Consider the following 19,072-nt stretch of genomic DNA (forward strand, 5'->3'; position numbering starts at 1 on the left):
GTTTCTAATACCCTCCCACCACTAGCTTGATGCTGCAACAGCAGGCCTGCTCGCCTTTTTGACCCGAGACTCTATCCTTATAGTTTTGTCTATTCTTGACGGTCATATAATAGGCATCAGATGGTATAAAGCGTTTATTTGATTCTAGCTTTCAGTAGGCACAGTGCATTTGAAGTGCATTCATGTTGTTGTATGTGTCAGTTTCTTTTTATTGATCACTAATAATCTACTTACATGGATTATTCCATTCACCAGTTGAAGAAACTTTCCAGTTGTTTCCAATATTGGGGGATTATGAATAACACAGCTATAAACATTCACATATAATTTTTTCTGTGAAGTTTTCATTTCACTTGAGTAAATAATCAGGAGTGAGATTCCTGGTTACAGGGCAAAGAATATGTTAAACTTTATAACTGCCAAACTGTTTTCCGAAACGACTGGAATGTATGAGAGTTTCAGATGCTTTGCATCCTGGTCAGCATTTGGTATTGTCAGTTAAAAATATATTTTTTTATTCTAATACAGGTGTAAAGTGGTGTCTTATAGTTTTTATTTACATTTCATTCATGATTAGTGATGCTGGACATTTTTGCATGTGTTTATTTGCTATCCACATATCTTTCATGAAGGGTCTGGCAAATTTTTGTTCATTTTAAACTGACTTGTTTTTTATTGAGCTTTAGAATTTATTTACAGGGGTGGGCAAAAGTAGGTTTATAGTTATACACAAAACAAAATGTATTCTTGTATTATTATTAATTATTGTATTATTTTCCATATAAACTGTAAACCTAATTTGCCAACCCCTGTATTTTAAGATGACTTTGATTTCCTACGGTAGCGTTTAAAGTTTTCTGCACTTTAATTGGACACATTTCTTTTAAAATTTATTATTTGGATAAATTTCTACTATAGATATATTTTCATCATATCTACTATATGATACACACATACATATACATTGCTGTGGAAGTGGCCTGTGGCAGAAAGCGACAGTACAGCAGGGGTTGGTCTCTGCGGGTCACTGGGCTCTAGTGAACGGCAGGTACCCTGAAATGCCTTCCTGCCACAGTAGTCTTATGGCGTTTACTCCAGGGCTCTCTATTGATAAAAAGCCTAACACTATGTCAGCTGGTAATGAAAAAATATTTGCATGGTCCAGCTCCAGTGTCACAAAGTAGGGCAGAGAAGGGTGGATTTGGAGCTGAAAGACAATTGATAGGGAATATACCTCTAAATATTTTTTAGGTCATTCCCCCTTCTCCAGTTTTACTATGCACTGTCCTATTCACGACTTCCTTTTCCTTTTTATTATTTTTTAAAGATTTATTTATTTAGAGAGAGGGGAAAGGGAAAGAGAAAGAGGGGGAGAGAAACATCGATGTGCAAGAGATACATTGACCAGCTGCCCATCACAGGCCCTCAACTAGGGAACTGGCCCGCTACCCAGGCCTGTGCCCTGACTGGTAATCAAATCAGCGACCCTTCTGTTCACAGCCTGGCACTCAATCCACTGAACCACACCAGCTGGGGCAGGACTTTTCTTTTCTGAAGCCCAATTGCTCTAGAAGCTTTCTAATTAGTCTTCTTGCCTCTATTTTTGTTTCCCTGAAATCCATGTTCAACAAAGTTGACAGATTGATTTATTTAAAAATTTAAATTTGACAGTGGCACTTTCACATATAAAATCCCTAAGTCTCTCCTCCTAAATATTTTGTATTATTTGTTTTGGTCCCATCTCTCCACTCCCTAATTAGATTACAATGACCCCCCCCCCACCAACACACACACCTCCCTGACATTGTCCATAGAGAAAAACTCTTGCCCCAACTTTAGCTAACTCCTGAGTTAGTCAGGAGATCCGACTTCCTCCAAGAAGCCTTCCCTGACAACTCCTCTCCCCAAAGTCTGGATTAAGGACTCATTCTCTTTCTTCCCATAACCCATTTATTCATTCATCTAAAGAATACCTATGCTGTGTTCCAGGAAATGTGCCATATGGTTCCTGCTATAGTGATGTGATGTATGAATCCTGTAAATTTCAACGTGCTTTAAAGCAGAAATTTTTAACTGGTGTGCTGAATTTTTAAAACATGCAATACCTGGCTATTTAGTTATGGGCACTTACCTTTTTCCTCTTAGATTGTCAAATTTAAAAAAATGACAACAGCCAACACAGTTGTTCCATGTGAATGAATCAAAATTATACTTTTTGGGGGGTCAGATCAGCAAAAAATATATTTTTGGGGTGTGCCACAGAATTTTAGTTTATGTGTGCCATGAGTCCAAAAAAAAAAAAAAATTGAAAATTGCTGCTCTAAAGGAATGGAGTTCTGTGAGAGCTTTTAATAAAAGAATTTACTTAACTTGGTCAGTACGTGCCAGCTTCCCTTAAAAAATTATGCTTAAGCTCTGGTTTGTGTGGCTCAGTGAACCTAGTGCAGGCCAACGAACTGGAGGGTCACGGGTTCGGTTCCCTGTCATGGCACATGCCTTGGCTGCAGGCCGGGTCCCTGGTTGAGGGCATGCAGGAGGCAACTGATCGATGTTATCTCTCACACATCTCTCCCTTTCTCTTTCCCTTCCCCTCTAAAAGTAAATCTTTTTTTTAAAAAGGTATGCTTAAGCTGAGGAATGAATAAAAAAAGGGAAGGGGTGGTTGTAGCAGAGAGACCAAAGTCAAAGGCCCCTTGAGAGGAGTTGAAAAGTTAGTGTAGTCAAACACAGACAAAGTGTGAAAATAGCTAGAGAAGCAGTCCCCGGCCAGAAAAAAAAAATGTTATGGCCATGTTATGATTTTGGCTCAAAACAAGGACATCTGAACACAAACTAGATACTTGCTATTAAAGAATTGTTTTAAAGAGGTGATAATATAATAGAACTGTGGTTATGCTACAAAAATAAATAAAAAATTTTAGAACTACATAATAAAAAGACTAGGATTTGCTTCTAAATACTCCCAGGGAAGTAGGAAAGGTGGGTGGGCCAGAGATTAAACAAGAGTGAGCATGAAATTGATGATGTTTGAAAATGGGTACATGAGAATTCATTATTTTATTCAAATTGTGCACATGCTTGAAATTTCCAATAACTTAGAAAAAAAGGATGTTGATTTTAATTCTAAGAGCAGCGAGAAGATATTAAATATTCTAAGTAACAATATTGGTACACTCAGATTTAATTTTTATAAACCTCATTCTGGCTTCAATGCAGAGATCAGATTGGAAGAGGGGCAATGGCTGAGGGAGAACATTTTTGTATATATTTTTATTTATCCTCACCTAAGGGTATGCTAATTGATTTTAGAGATGGGAAGGGAGGAAGAGGGAGAGAAACATTGATGTTAGAGACTAGCCTCAAGCATGTGCCCCTATGAACCCGAAACCTAGACATCATGTGCCCTGACCAGGAATCGAACTGTGACATTTTTGTTTACAGGATGACTCTTCAACTGAGCCACACTGGCCAGGGCCATTTCTGTACAGTTTTGTAATGGTTCAAGAAAAGAGATGATGGTTTGACTAAAGAATAAAAATGAAAACAAGGGAAAGGATACCAGAATCATTTTGGAGAACTTGAGAGGGAGGGGAGCTGACATTCATTGAGATAGGGAACAATACAAGAAGACGTGGTTGGGGGTAGGAGAGGAAGATCATGGGCACAGTCTTGGACAAGTTGAGTTATGGTTGCTTTTTATACAATTAAGTGAAAATGACAAGGAGGTAGTATGAAGATTTTAGAGAAGGCTGATACTCAGTTGGGAATCAATGGCATGAAATAGATGACCACAAAGTGTGATCATTGTAATCTTTACACAGATTAAAGGGAGTTTAGTTTGAGAAGAGAACCTCAGGTTGAGAATTAAACCCCTGAAACATTTAATGACCAAGAAGATGTGCCAGAAAAGAAACAAAATGTTGGGTAGCAATGGTCAGAAAAGTGGAAAAAAACGATGTGATGTTATGAAAATCTAAGGTAGAGGTCAAGTGTCTAATATTTCTGAGAATCAAGATAAATACAAAAATCATCTACTTATGAGATAGGCATTGATGGTTTTTTCAAGGCTTTATGGTATGATGGGGACAACGAGACTATAATGGGTTGAAGTGTGAGATTTGAGCAACTGGAGAAAGTACACTTCCAAGAACTTTGGCTGTAGCTGGAACGGGAGGGAGGGCTGGGCTTTTGTTTTTAGGATGGGAACTATTTGAGCATGTTTAAATGTTAATGGAAAGGATCACATTGAAGGAGAATAGTTGAATACAAAGGAGAGGAAAGAGAAGTAGGATTCAAGACAACGGGACTGCCTTAGTTATGAGCAAGGATTCCTCCTCCATCGGAGCAGGAAGGAGTGGACAAGTAACATATAAGTGGATTTCTAAATTGAGCTAGTTCCTCTTTGTCACCTCGCCCCATTGAAATTAGAATTTACTAAGAATGAGGGGGCAGTTATAAGTTGGGGGCCTGAAAGAAAATTGAAGTCTGAATAACAAAGCCTGAAGTTGGAGGTAATGAATTGAGATAGCCTAAATTTTTGTGTGCTTCATCAAATGCTCTGATGCAGTCCCAAAACAATGGGGTCTACCAAAGGCATCACCTTCACCTGTGGTTGTACTTACTGCTTTTTCTTTATCCACTTATGACTGTTTCTCCCAGTAAACTAGTTCTAGAGCAGGTGCTACATTTTAACTGGCTTTCTATGTATAGCTCCAGATTTAATGCCTTGACCAATGAGAGTTCTCAGGTATTTGTCCAATGTAAAATGAATAAAGCTTCTGCCTTTATTTGCAGCAAAAGTAGAAGGGAATTTCCTTAATTGCTGTGATGATTTACCTAGGATTAGTCTAAGTGCTTTGCATAAATTAACTCATTTAAGCCATAAAATAACCCGCTGAGGAAGATCATTTTCCAGATGAAGAAACAGAAACACAGAGATAACTTTCTTATTATTTATTTTTAGAGAGCGGGGAAAGGAGAAAGAGAGGGAGAGAAACATCATTGTGTGGTTGCCTCTCACTTGCATCCCCAGCTGGGAACCTGACTTGCAACCTAGTAATGTGTCCTGACTGGGAATCGAACCAGCGACACTTCGCTCACAGGGAGATAACTTTCTAAGGTCCCACAGGAGTTAAGTGGCAGAGCTAGGATTTGAATGAAGACTGATAATCTATCAGTGTCCACTGTATGAACTTGTACCCAAAGCCTCTGCAACAGCAGCAAAAGGGGTGAACACCACGGTGATTATCAGAATTGTTTAAATTAGGACTAGATAAAACTGAAGAGTTTCTGTCCTTGCTCCTAATTATTTCTAGCACTAAAAATTTGTATAATTGCCATTTAGGCAGAAGAAAGCTTATATAATTATGTAAGTTAATAAACACTTGACTGCAACATCAATAACCAAAAGAAGCATTCTAATAGTTATATTATAGACTAAAACAGCCATCACCTTCAAAATTTGGAAACTTTGTAAAAACACGTATTATGATGCAGTTATTTTAATAAATGTTTCAAAAACCAACTACATCAATAGTGTTATGTCACCTCTGCTTCATAGTATATAAAACTGATGGACCAATTTCAGTATCTTATGGGCATCAGAATATCAAAAGTGAATAAAAGGAAATAAACGCGCATTCATCTGGCAAGGCATGAAGTGTCTTCCCTTCCTATAGAAATCATTCTAAACCACAGGACAAATAAAAAACTGCTAAATCAAAGGAAAACTTTTTAGAAATAGTCACTATAATAAGTTCATCTGAGAAGTTGCATCATTATTATTGCAAACCTTTACTGAGTGCCCACAGAACTCACGGCACATTCTTCGGGGCTTACAGAGCTTTGTTTATATGCTGACCTTGTCCGAAAAGACGGAGAAATGCAGATGTGATGGAGCAATGATTCAACAGACTCCACAGACTGAAAAGTTACCATAAATGGAAAACATACTGAAAAAAAGAGTTAATGTGGATGGCCAGGTAGACAGCATAGAATATATTCAGCTTCCTGAAGGAGACGAATACATGGAATATTCAAGGAACAGACTGGAGCCAAGAAAATCAGGATGCAAACAAGACTTCCTACTTGCAGCCTCTATCTTTCCTTACTCTCTGCAGCTGAAGAAAATTGCAGGAGGAATATGGGGATAGAGCTTAACTGGGAAACAAACTTTTCAGCACTCTTCAGCACTTCTCATCACCACAGACAGGAACAAAGTTACTACTTAGGTCCAGTAACAGCTGTCCTATAACCATCCTAGATGGATTCAAAGAAAGGTAAAAGCCAGTTTCTCTGCACTAACTACATGGGTGGGGCACCTCCAAGACTGCACTGGGAGCTACTAGATTTACGGCAGAAAGTAATTTTATGGAGGAAATAACTGTCAAGTACAAAGGGTAATGGTTGCAGGTTGGAAAAAGCCCTAATAGACGTTAATGAGTTGAACAGGGGGACAACCCCTAAAAAATAAGAATATGACAGGAGAGAATAACGTTGTTGATTCCTGTCCAGCTCCACAATTAGCCAAAATATAGAGGTATTTTTTAAAGAGAAATAATCTCCTAAATTAAGTCCGAGAGTTGGACACTAGCACTGATAGTACCTAAAGAGTAAAAAGGATGAGGGGAAAGTGGCTCATGAGGCTCAAAAATCAGAGGAATGGAGGACAGGTAACTGGAGATCGACAGCACCAGAAAAAAGCATGTAGATTTAAGCAGATTACTAGACACTTTAAACAGCTCTATGATGTAAGAAAAAAAACAGATGAGGAAATCTTGAGTAAGGTTAAGGAGTAACAAGGAATACATCAGCGATACAAATCACAGGTACGATACCGAAGACCAGAAAAGATATGTAGTACACTATTTCCTTTTCTTCACACTCAGCTACTGTCAACTTTATAAGCAGAACTTGAAATGGCCAACCTGGACCAAATTTTTCACCCAAAGGGCCTGAATTTAAGAGAACATTCAAAATTAATAAACAGCTAAGTCCTTGGGAAAAAAAACTATTTAATCTACCTTCTCTGTACATTCACATGCTAATTAATATGCAATGTGATACTACAGTCGTTACTTCTGATCACACTGGAACATAGGCTTTACAAATTTCCACCTTCATTTAGGAATTCAGATTACAAAAATATCAATGTGCACCTTAATTTTATTTAAAGGCATCTATGTGTAATATTATTACTATATATTTATTGTATTTTTAAAAAGCATATACTTCATTGATGTGCTTATTAAAAATAACTTTTTCCTTTAAATGTCCAAAATATCAAGTTGTTAGGCATGAATTGCTAGCACAATGTTCGGAAATACTGGAACAAATGTCTGGGCAAATTTTTCCCTCCTAGTCCTGTTATTGGGTGACTTTAATTAATTTTGCCAATGAGTAAAAATGGTACAGAAACACACCAGATGCAGACCTTCAAAACAGTCAACAATGGACTCTAAAAATATTGTTTTTATTTATTTTTAGAGAGGGGAAGGGAAAGACAGGGAGAGAAACATCAATGTGTGGTTGCCTCTTGCACACCCCCAACTGGGGACCTGGCCTGCAACCGAGGCATGTACCCTGACTGGGAATTGAACCGGTTGGTGATCCTTTTGTTTGTAGGCCGGCTACTCAATTCACTGAGCCACACCAGGCAGGGTTCTAACTGAATTTTTATACTTACAAGGTAAATAATCCACCAAGACTGAGAATTTATCAACTGGTAACTGCTTTTGATTCAAGCCAAGTTGGCCTGCCTATTATTTACCTTCTTACTATTTATGATGAAAAATTCAATTTTGAAAACTCAAAAATAATACAGGCATACCTCGTTTGATTGCACTTAACTTGACTGCACATTGCAGATGTTGCATTTGTTACAAATTAAAGACCCTCCACCAGCAAAAAGATTGTCTAAGTCTTAGAGAATGGTTAGCATTTCCTAGCAATATTTAAAAATTAAGATATTTAGTTTTTCAGACAATGCCATTGTACACTTAACAGACTATAATGTAAAACATATGGACCCCCCTCCCCGCGCCCCCAAATTTAGCGACTCACTTTATAGCGGTGGTCTGGAGACAAACCCTGCAATCTCTCTGAGGTATGCCTGTATTGTAGCATCAAAACTCTAATTAAAGTTATTAGACACATTTCTGTTAACAATTAGTTTTAGCCATTTCATAAAATACAGATAGGAAAAGTAAACATTTTTTTTGCATTGGTGCACAAATTTAAGTGAATTTTTGAACAATAATTGGAAGCATAGCTTCCAATGGTATGGGAGTTCAGGATCTGGGTCTTATCTGACCCTTAGTAGTTATGTGACCTTGATAGTTAAGTCACCTCTCAACAACCTATCATTTGAAGAGGAGGGTTAGTAAAGATCATTCATGCTCTGAAATTCATGGACTCCTAGAGATCCCCTAAAATTGTATATGCATTTTGGGCGGGGGGTGGGAGCTGTTACAATTCCCATTAATCCTTACAGGCGACCTTGACCTAAAAATAAACTTGTTAGTAGCTGGTCACTTTGTAAATTGCTCCAGATCTAAATATTGTTATTCCCTTGTGGTAGGCAGAACTCTTAAGATGACTCCCAAGATTCCCTGATGTACCTCTTTTCAATCCCCTTCCTGCAGGTGCAGGGAGGACCTGTGAATAGGTATCACCCTGATTAGGTTACAGTACAGGGCAATGGGGAAGGGATTTTGCAAGTGTAATTAAGGTACTAATCAGTTTGGCTTTGAGTTAATCAAAAGGGAGATAATCTCCACGGACCTGACTCAATCAGGTGAGTCCTTTAAAAAAGGGCTTCAGGCCTTCCCTGAAATCAGATTCTCCTGCAGGCCTTGAAGAAGCAAGCTGCCACGAGTTCTAAAGCTGCAAGGAAATGAAATCTTCCATAGAAGGGTGGAAGAGGACCCCAGCTTCAGATGAAGTTCTGGCTCTGGTTGAAACCTTGATTGCAGCCTTGTGAGATCCTGGGCACAGGACCTAGCTAAGCTGTACCTGGGCCCACAGAAACGGAAATAATAAGTATGTTGCCTTAAACTGTAATTTGTTAGACAGCAACAGATAATATATCACTCTTGAAAGCCAAAGCTTAGCTTAATTTCTCTTTTCTTGAGGGAACTGAGGCAATGGAGAATTCAAATAGGGTGTTCTGGAAATTATATTGTTACGGTAAAACCAGCCACTTTACAAAGAAACATGGTAATCCTAAACTAGATGTTAAAAAAAATCTTTCAGATGTATTTTTAATAATTAGCCAACAGCTTCAATTATAGGAATGCTCTGGGTTTGGTTCAGAGTCAAGTGGAAAGTACTAAGACCATCATGACACACAATAAAAAGGAAAAATATCTTTAAAAAATATATTTTAGACCAGGGCTACTCACATACTTGTAATACATTTTATTTTCATAGTACTTGAGAAGGGCTCAATGCTCCAAAAAGGCAGTTTAAGATATGAGAAGCGAAGAACATTAAATAAGCTTATTTCATTTCTCCCCTAATCACAAATAATGCTTTATGTTAAAAATGATTCAGTTTCCTAGGTCACTGGTTGTGGTGAACTGTTAACTGTGCTGAGAAAAATTTCAGACATGGAAAAGTCCTTTCTAGAATTCTATCAGAACATCAATGTTCTGTAGGAGACCATGGATAGAAATGATATATTTAGACCACCAGATAGCCCTTGTACTCAGATATGTTAATTATCATCTACAATTAGTATGTATAAAGGACAATTATTCTATAAAATCATCTGGCCTACTATAACCTTATCAGCTTACTTTTAACCAGATTTTTGTTAACTAAAAACCATGAGTCATGCAAAGTATTGTTATGTTCACCTTGTGGTAATTTAAACCTTCTATAAAAACCATGTTTTGTATGCAATCTGTCATTTGGAGCTCTGTGTTGAAGTTATATTAATATTTAAAATACAGCTCAGATTGTCTCTCTCTGTATATTTTGCTGGAAGAATGAAGGTCAAAACCTTGGTTTGAATAGGGAGAAAGCAGAAGCATAGATGGTGTCAGCTGAACAAATTCAGTGGTTCTAAATATTAATGTGTCTACATTAAAATTATAGAACTGAAGAAATATGTTGTTACGTTTGTTCTAGAAAGACAAGCTATTAAAATCCACTGAGTTATACTCTAACTTTACATTAATATATATATATATGTATAAAAGAAATCCACACAGCACACACACACCCCATGTAAAACATTGCTTAAGTTTAATGTTTATTTCCCCAAGACAGCCTAGCCTGCACTCTACTTGGATAAATTTTACAAGCTAGTTTTCTGCTGCTTCTAGTTTTAAACTTTAACCATGTTTCTGATGACAAGGAATGCTGCAAAAATACTCTAGTTCAACAAAGAGTTATGATCACAAAATAATTTTTATCCATTCTACAGTGTTTCAGATTTACCAGTTGATTTTTAAACACAAAGTAGATACAGATGCTAATGGTGGCTAATCTGGTATGTTTCTTATAGCAAACTGTTGTTCATGCAACACTTGTGCTCAAAGGGGAAGGCACAGGATTTCCTACAATGAGCCACCTTATAAAGAGTTCTTTTTGTACAAATTAATTTATGTCACATTTAATTTAGTGTGCATAACCTCAAAACTGAGGTATTATTCCAATTTATAAAAACCACTTGCATAACTTTTATGCAAGTTTTAAAAATACAAAGTTTTCTCCCTAAAGTGGCTCAAAATAGATTGTTCATGGCTGCCTACATCTAAGATAAAAAGATTCTAAAACAATTGAACAGATTAGGCATATTATTAAAGGTGTTCAAACCATTACTTGATTTGTACATCTATTCAAACCTCTTCATCAGTCTTTATTCAGCAGTACATATGCACCAAATTCCATTTTAGAAGTTTCCATATCATTTTCATAGAAAACAAAGTTTGAAAACAAGTAACATTTAAACACAGCACGGTATTCTACCACAACTGAAACTTTTCTTCTTCTTTACAGGACTCAACAAAATCTAAAAATGAACTATGTTGTAGATTTACCTCATGCAAAGATCTTTATGTTGTCTCTGAAAATGAAAAGGATGGCTTTTTAAAGCACATTTTACTGTTTATACTATTATGGCAACTTGTGTACTGCAACACAGTCTATTTTGAGGGAAATTTATGATTTTTTTCCATGCAAAAATCTACACAAATTAGTTTTGATGATATGGAAAGCTTTTCATAGCATCAAACATTCATCTGGTGCAAATGCACAGGGAAACCTTCCTGAAAAGTTTTCTGACTTGAGAAGCAACTAAAAAGCCATACTAGGTAAAGTAAATAAAAACTTTAAAAAAAAAAAAAAAAAAAGAGGAGGGGGGTGGGAGAAGGGAAGGGGGAATAGAAAACACAGGCTGCAGAGTAAACCAATGTCTGCTGCTAAACCGGTCTTTGTTTTCATGTCCAGTGTACATTAACACTTATGATCTCATTTTGATGATTTACTAAGTTTGTTACACCAGCCCCCTGAAGGCGAATCAAGCTTGCATGCGTTCACATACAGCACCACAACCACACTCTCTCATACACAGTCACTCCAGGACTAGGAGTCTGCTTCATGAGTGAAGAGCCCTAGATTTGAAAGATGAACCTGGCTCTCCATCGCTGAGCCAGACATTCATTCAACACTGTCCATTCACACATTGCTTCATAGCAAGGCCTGGGCTCATTTTCCTTTGACTTAGATGGGCGTCCTATTCTCTTTTATGCTGACAAGGCTTGAAGATGACAGGTACTGCACTTTCCCCTCAATTGATATGGAGTAAGTCAATGTTCCCTCTCAGGCACCGAAGATCTGTGACCTGTAGCCCTTTTTACTTTGATCAACCTAAATAAGCATTCATGTAGTTTTCATTACATTTTGCCACTCATTCTCACTCACACCCACTCGCCATCTTGATTTCATTTGGGCATTTTCTGTGATTCCAAATGAAATCTTCACATTTTCTTTCCCGATTTAATGCAGCAGCAGATCCCATGAGCCAAGCTTGATGGATCAAACCTTTTTATATATATGTATATATATATATATATGTATCTCAGTGCTGCATTGTACCTAACTTCCACAACATCTTTCTAAAATTGGAACCCTTCTGCTGGTACATTGGCAGATGAATTGAAACCAAATGTTCCACCTTGTATTGCCTCTGGAACAAGGCTAGCATCTTCATCAATCTACGGGAAAAAAGGAAAAAAAAAGACAATTAGTGTTATAGTATACATAAATAGCTTCACAGTAATATTCCCATTTCACCTAAAAAAGTATGAGAGAAATAATAGGCATCAATACTGTCCTACCACCCCTTTAGAAAGTGGAAACATTTTGTAAAAACTTTTTCTTAAGGACACCAAAATGCGAGAAACGAGAATATTTATATATAAAAGATTTTTGGAATAACACAAAATTATGAGCCTATAGTGGAGTTCCTATAACTGCATATCACCCGAATTATTTTCACAATGTAAGAGAATAACAAAGAGCTGCATGTTGAAGTGTTAAAAACCATAAGGCCTTGTGTATATTGCAAATTAAGACTTCTAAAAATCCAACTTTAAAGACACATGATAAAAGCTACTCTAAAAAGAGTACGCTTTTTCTGGATTTTATTTCTGATGTATTTAACTGGTATTATATTCTAAATAGAACTTGATCATCTAAAGGACCTGTTATCTAAATAGTTTAATCATTTATAAGCAGAGTCCACAATTTTCTTTTTTAGTACAGACATGTGCCAAATTAACGATGGGGATACGTTCTGAGAAATGTGTTGTTAGGTAATGTTGTGAAAACATCATAAAGTGTACCAACACAAACCTAGATGGTATAGCCTAATACTGTAATTGTATGTGCTATACTTTTTTTTTTTTAGAGAGAGGGGAAGAAAGCGAGAAAGAGAGGAAGAGAAGCAGCAATTTGTTGCCCCTTGCATGCCCTCAACCGGGGATGTGGCTTATTTTACACTGGCTTCACATGAGTAATGCAATGCGGTACCACATTACAATGTCTCTGACATCACTGGGCAATAGGAAGTTTTCAGCTCCATCATTATAATCTTATGCAACCACTGTCATTGTATATGCAGGCCATCATCGACCAAAATCTTTTTTTGTGGCGCATGACTGGTATTGTCTTTGTCAGGTTAATGTTCGAACAATACATGCTTAAAAAATGTTTAATAATATTCTACTCTTTCTTGGTAATGTGGAAAAGTTTGTATTATGAGTTATTTGTTAAAAAGTTGAGAAAATCACTCAAAAAATTCACTGGTGGCTATACCTAATCAGTATAATTTTCTAAGGAACAACTGACTTACTTTCCAAAAAAGCAATAGTAAAAAAAGTTAATACTTTAATTTCCATTACCAATACTGACAATCTGAACATATTTTTGTATATTACATCTTACATTATATGGAAACTTATCTTCTTTTGATGATTTATTTTTTATTTATCTATTTATCTATCTTCATATTTGGTTTTGGACACTGACTAAAAATAACAGTGAGAATATAGTCAAAAGTGGATTAAGTAATAATTGTCATAAAGGATTTATCACAGGACATACTTGTATCACTGTTTTGTTTATAAACATGTTACACTAGTAACAATATAAAATACGAAAACGATGAAGACATCAAGTGAAAAATAAAGCCTGACTTGTCCAGTGTCAAAAAGAATCCTTAATTTTATTGCCCCAAAGGACTTCCAAATGTTGAAATAGTTAATTGTGTTTCTTAAATAAGTGACATTACTGTCATTTAACTATTTTAATTCCACTCCCCCAAAAATACATATATGTGTTCTAGCTTGTATTACTTTATCCACTTATACTTAAGAAAACTAAAAAAAACTCTAAAGTTATTAAATACATCATCTGTAGAGAAGAACTGATCAATGATCTCATAGGCCAATTTGTAGATGTCTTCATTTTCATGATTTTGTAGTTGTTCGATTTTCTCCAGTCCTGCAAGAGATTTTGTGAAGTGAAACATCACTAGGCACTAAAAAGCAGTGACAAAAAAGTTACAATAATCTTGGAACCACATAATCCAATTATTGAACTGCAAATCTACAATTTTTGGGAATCTATTCTAAAGTCGAATCTTAAAAATACATATGTACAAATACATAGCATGCTTATCTTAAAAAATTAACAATCTGAGTGTTTAAATGCATATAAATGATTAAATAAGCAATGGGACATATACCTATTCATAAGGTTATATAACCAATGTTTATAGGAGTAATAGCATATAAAGTGGCTTTTGTTTGTTAAAAGTTAGAAGCAGATTTATTCTAATTTCTAGCACCTGCCAAATTCTTCTAGTATGTGTGAAAAAATTTAATAAACTGGTGATTAATAAACATAAATGTTAAGATATCTGTTAATTATAATCAGGATCAACTATAGTATTGCAGGAGAAAATGGAATTTTCCCTGTAAACATTAATGAGTTTGTTAAATCATAGGCAGAAACATACATAAAGTTAATTTGTTGACATGCAAATTAGATCTTGTTTTGACTTTTAGGAGTAGTAATTTTAAGGTCTATGAGAAATAATGAGATTGCCCATCCATGTTTCTTCTTCCTCTGTTCCTTAAATGGTGGAAGTTGTTTTGGGCTCATGTCTCATTCTATACACATTCTCCTTATGGGACGCTTTCATTAAAAGATTTAGCCACTAATACAGCCTGAGGACATGTAAACCTAAAGCTTCATTTCTTTTCTGAGTTTCAGATGCATAAAATTTAAATGCCTACATGATAACTTCACCAGAACGTTTCACAGTTACCTAAAACCTGAATTGTCCAAAACACAATTTATTTGCCTTTACTCATTTAAACTGTTTGTTCTACTGTATTCTTCCTTGGTAACAGCTTGAAATCTAAGAGAAAGCCTAAGTTCCCCTTCCCTCAATACTCTACAATCAAATCTTAAAAGCCTCAGTCTATTCATTTCTTGAACCTTGTGATGATGTCCCCTTTGTCTGCATTATCACTGCCTTCATTTATTGTGGCCCAACCATTATACTTTCCTAACGAGTTTCCTGTCTCGAGTGGGTCCCATTCCTCTGATAACCACGCTCCACCTAAACATACTAATGGCTTACCAAGTAAAATCTTCCAATGCCTTGTCATACCCTATGGCAGAATCCATTGGGGAGCTTATAGTATACACATTCCTAGACCTCACCTCCAGTGAGGTAGGCAATGCTCAAGATCTATATTTTAATTTTAATACATAAAAATAAACTTTTAATAATTAAAGTGTTTTCCATGTGTAAAAAAACAAAAGCAGTAAAGTATTTTTAAACTATTATTGTTTTTAATTTTCTGGTACTCACTTCCCAATTAGTTTCCTAACACTATTCCCATTTTCTGTTCCTAACTTGATATTATGCAAGATTTCTTTTTTAAATTCTATTTGTCGTTTTAGTAACTTTAAGAATACTAATTTCTTAGTAATTTTCAAGCCTCTGGACTCCTCTACTAAGTTGAAGATACGGTTCTCCTACTCTTATCACTACCTTCCCATTCATTTACTTCTCAACTTCTGTCAGAAATACATTTAGTTTTATGTTTATCCAGGTCAGCATTTACAATTTGTTACATAGCCACATTTGAAACTTTTATGTTCTGTGTGTTTGTTAATTCTAAGAGTTGAAAGCTAAAATGTGTCATTTACATCCCAGGTAGCTCTGAGACACGTACAAATTTGGAACTATTGCCCTACAGAATTAGAATGAAGTACAGTGGTACCTCAGTACTTGTCATTAATTTGTTCCAGAAGTTGTGACAAGTGCTGAAACCGACGAATACTGAGCAAGTAATGAGTGATGAAGCATGTTCTTGTGGGGTGGCGTTGTGACTTATACAAGTTCTAGCAAGTGCAATGAGTCCGGAGCAAGTGCTGAGTGCTGAAACACTTTTTTTCTTATCAAAATGCGATGAGTACTGGATTTGACCAGTTCTGAAGCTGACGAGTACCTAGGTAAAATTGTATCTGTTGTGCTACAAAGTTTGTAAGCGTACAGGGGCCTGCTTATTAGCTATGTCTCAGCCTCATCTTTTGGCAGTTTCTACCCCCTATTTTGTGATTCAGCAACAATGAACTGCTTACAATTTGCTGAATGCTATTTTTCATCTGAGACTTTACTCATGGTGTTTTATCTGCCTGGAACACCTTCATCCCTTTTTACTTTACTAATACTTATTCATTTTTCAAAATCCAGTTCAGGCGTGACTTCCTCCTTCTTCCAGGATGGATTATGTATTTCATTTTGTAGTACATTTCTATTAGGGTAATTAGCACATTAAATCAGTTCACATTTATCTCCATGACTAGTCTACATGCCTTGAGGGCAAGAACTATGTCTTGCTTACCACTGTCTTCCAAGTACCTTAGTACAGTGCCTGTTCAATATGTGGCAGCAATTCAGTTACCTAAGTACATGCAAGAAGCTGAGAAGGACTGTATATAGAGAACATAGTATTTACTTTATTCTATCACTTGATTATGTAAGACAAAAAAGAAATAGAGAGAGGTGTTACGTTAGGCAGAAAATAAATGTAGTTACAAAAAGAACATTAAAAGATATAATAATAGCTTATAATAAACTTACCTCCACATTCTTCTATAAGATTGGCTATGGTTTCTGCCTCATCTTCAGCCATTTTTAATATATTACTTAATCCATCGAGTACTACTTGCACAACCTGTGCATCTTTTACAGTCAGCAAGTTGCAAAAAGGTGGAATAACATTTTGTTGAATTAGGTAGGCCACCTGAAGAATAAAAAAAAAACATGGTGTAATAAATGTAAGTGAATTTTGTGTACTTATCTCACTGGAATAGTTTTGATTTAAAAATTTTGAGTATGAAAACATGACCTCATCTCTTGCATGTTAAGTTAGGCTACATTAACCTAACTTCCTTTTCATGTAATATCTTTACTGTTCTTGAACTTAGGAAAAAAATTAAGTGAAAGTGGATGAATTACTCAATTTCATATGAAATATTTCTTTGCCACAAGGAATGCATCTTTCAAAGATCCTTTCCCCTTTAAGATTAAGAAATTAAAACACCAGTTAAGAGGCTATATATAAAACAAAACAAAACAAAAACAAAACTCCAATTGTTCAACGTGAGAGCATCCACTGGCTCTTTACTATTACATTAGGCATTCTCATATACCTGGCCCCTTCAATTCACTATTCTATTGGTTCTGTAATATTTTCATAATATTTTCTATAATTTTTATATTGTTAGCTATTATTTCCATGTACATTTATGTTCTGCTCTTTATTCCTATTTAAGTGGATTTACTGCTCACCACCAGTCTACAGCTTATTTGTGATAATTATCATTTATTGTTTATCAGCTCCAAAATCACCCATTTTAACTCTCTGTGAAACATATCTTTCTTGGATCTTTAAAACCCATTTTATTTTGCCAGTAGACACAATGTTAAGTTTTATCACTCAGAGTGAGTGGTCTCTAAATTTCACACCCTAGGCACCTCACATTCCTCTAGTTTCTACTTCCAGCTTTTTGGGTAAGTTCAGAGATTGGTAATTTTTTTGTTCACTTATTAGGAGAATATGTGAGGCAGTTTCATTCTGTCCAATCAACCGAAAAAGTCCTCTTTTTAAAAATTAATACTGTTAAAAAGCAAAAACAAAACAAAACAAAGCAAACAAAAACAACCCTGACTATAAGTGCTCAATCTTACCATGGATTAGAAAATTCTTGTAGGCCAAGAGGTTGGAAAGGGAACACCTCTCATCTATGAGATATAACTAAAGGAAGTCAAGGTGACACTTTCGTATTAAAAAAAATTACAGAATGTCTGTTATCTATTATTTTAAATTATGATTTACTGAAACCTAAAACTTAAATTATCTGTACTGTTATTTTACCAGTCTTGAGAAATAAGTAAGAGCTGAACTTACCTGATCTTTCCTTCCACTAATTGTTAAGTTACTTATGGCCCAAGCAGCTTCTTTCTGAGTGCCAAAATCCCCCTGCAAAAGCAGAAGAAAGGATACGGACTGCAATATAAAGTAAATTGAAAAAGTGTTTCCTAAAATAATTTTTCAACTACTGAACATTTCCACAGGTTTCATGCTAGCCTTTCTATAAGCTTATACAGTTTCTACTTATTAAGATAAGCCTTTGGGCCCTAGCTGGAGTGGCTCTGTGGGTGGTGATAGCGGTGAGCTTTCTTCTTCCAAAGTGTGCCAGGTAATACATTTAGAAAAAAATTGTCCTGATTGGTGCGGCTCAGTTGGTTGGAACGTCCTCCTGTAAACAGAAAGGTCGCGGATTCTATCCCCACTCAGAGCACATGCCTGGGTTGCCAGCTAGGTCCCTGGTTGGAGGCATGCAAGAAGCAACCAATCAGTTTCTGTCTTCCTCCCTCCCTTACCTTCTCTCTAAAAATAAATAAATAAAAAAAAGCAATGCAAGAAGAATATACAGTTAGGGTGGGAACAGGCACGAACATCGACATTTGCTTATATTTAAAGAAGAAACAATGGAGGAACAAACCAAACACTAATTAAAAAAACGGAGTAGTCATGCCCTGGCTGGTATGGCTCAGCTGGCTGGAGTGTAAACCAAAGGGTCACGGGTTTGGGTCCCAGTTAGGGCACATGTCTAGGCTGTCGGTTTGGTCCCTGGTTGGCTGTGTATGAAACTGATGTCTCTCACACTGATGTTTCTCTCCCTCCCCCTTTCTCTTAAAAGAAAGAGGAAAAAAAAAATCAATAAGCATGTCCCAAAGTGAGGGTAAAAAAATAATAATTTAAAAAATGAAGTATTTATGTTATTACTGGCTGCATGCTCTTGTATTTTGCTAGATTTTATATTATATATCTCAATATATTCTCAATTTTTTCAGGAAGATTTTCAGCATAAAAGAAAATATAAAATCAAAGAAGTGAAAATAATATCACTGTAATTTTAAATACCCAGTAATATCCAATAGCTTCCTTTCATTCATGATTTGTTTTTCATGAATTCT

General features: G+C 35.9%; 1 protein-coding gene across 1 annotated transcript in view; it reads right to left on the minus strand.

Annotated features, from left to right (window-relative positions):
• Positions 1 to 11,356: 11,356 nt before the first annotated feature.
• KPNA4 (karyopherin subunit alpha 4) overlaps positions 11,357 to 19,072 on the minus strand; it is a 58,344-nt gene continuing 50,628 nt past the window's right edge. Inside the window, exons 14-17 of the mRNA XM_090273374.1 lie at positions 18,000 to 18,071; positions 16,670 to 16,832; positions 13,916 to 14,010; positions 11,357 to 12,221 (exon numbers count right to left, since the gene is read on the minus strand). Of these exons, the coding sequence (XP_090129500.1) occupies positions 12,123 to 12,221; positions 13,916 to 14,010; positions 16,670 to 16,832; positions 18,000 to 18,071 (429 nt within the window). The 3' untranslated portion in view covers positions 11,357 to 12,122. The remainder of the gene's footprint in view (positions 12,222 to 13,915; positions 14,011 to 16,669; positions 16,833 to 17,999; positions 18,072 to 19,072) is intronic.

Source organism: Furipterus horrens, unplaced genomic scaffold (genome assembly GCF_987537825.1).
Source record: "Furipterus horrens unplaced genomic scaffold, mFurHor1.1.pri manual_scaffold_1, whole genome shotgun sequence".
Lineage (NCBI taxonomy): Eukaryota > Metazoa > Chordata > Mammalia > Chiroptera > Furipteridae > Furipterus > Furipterus horrens.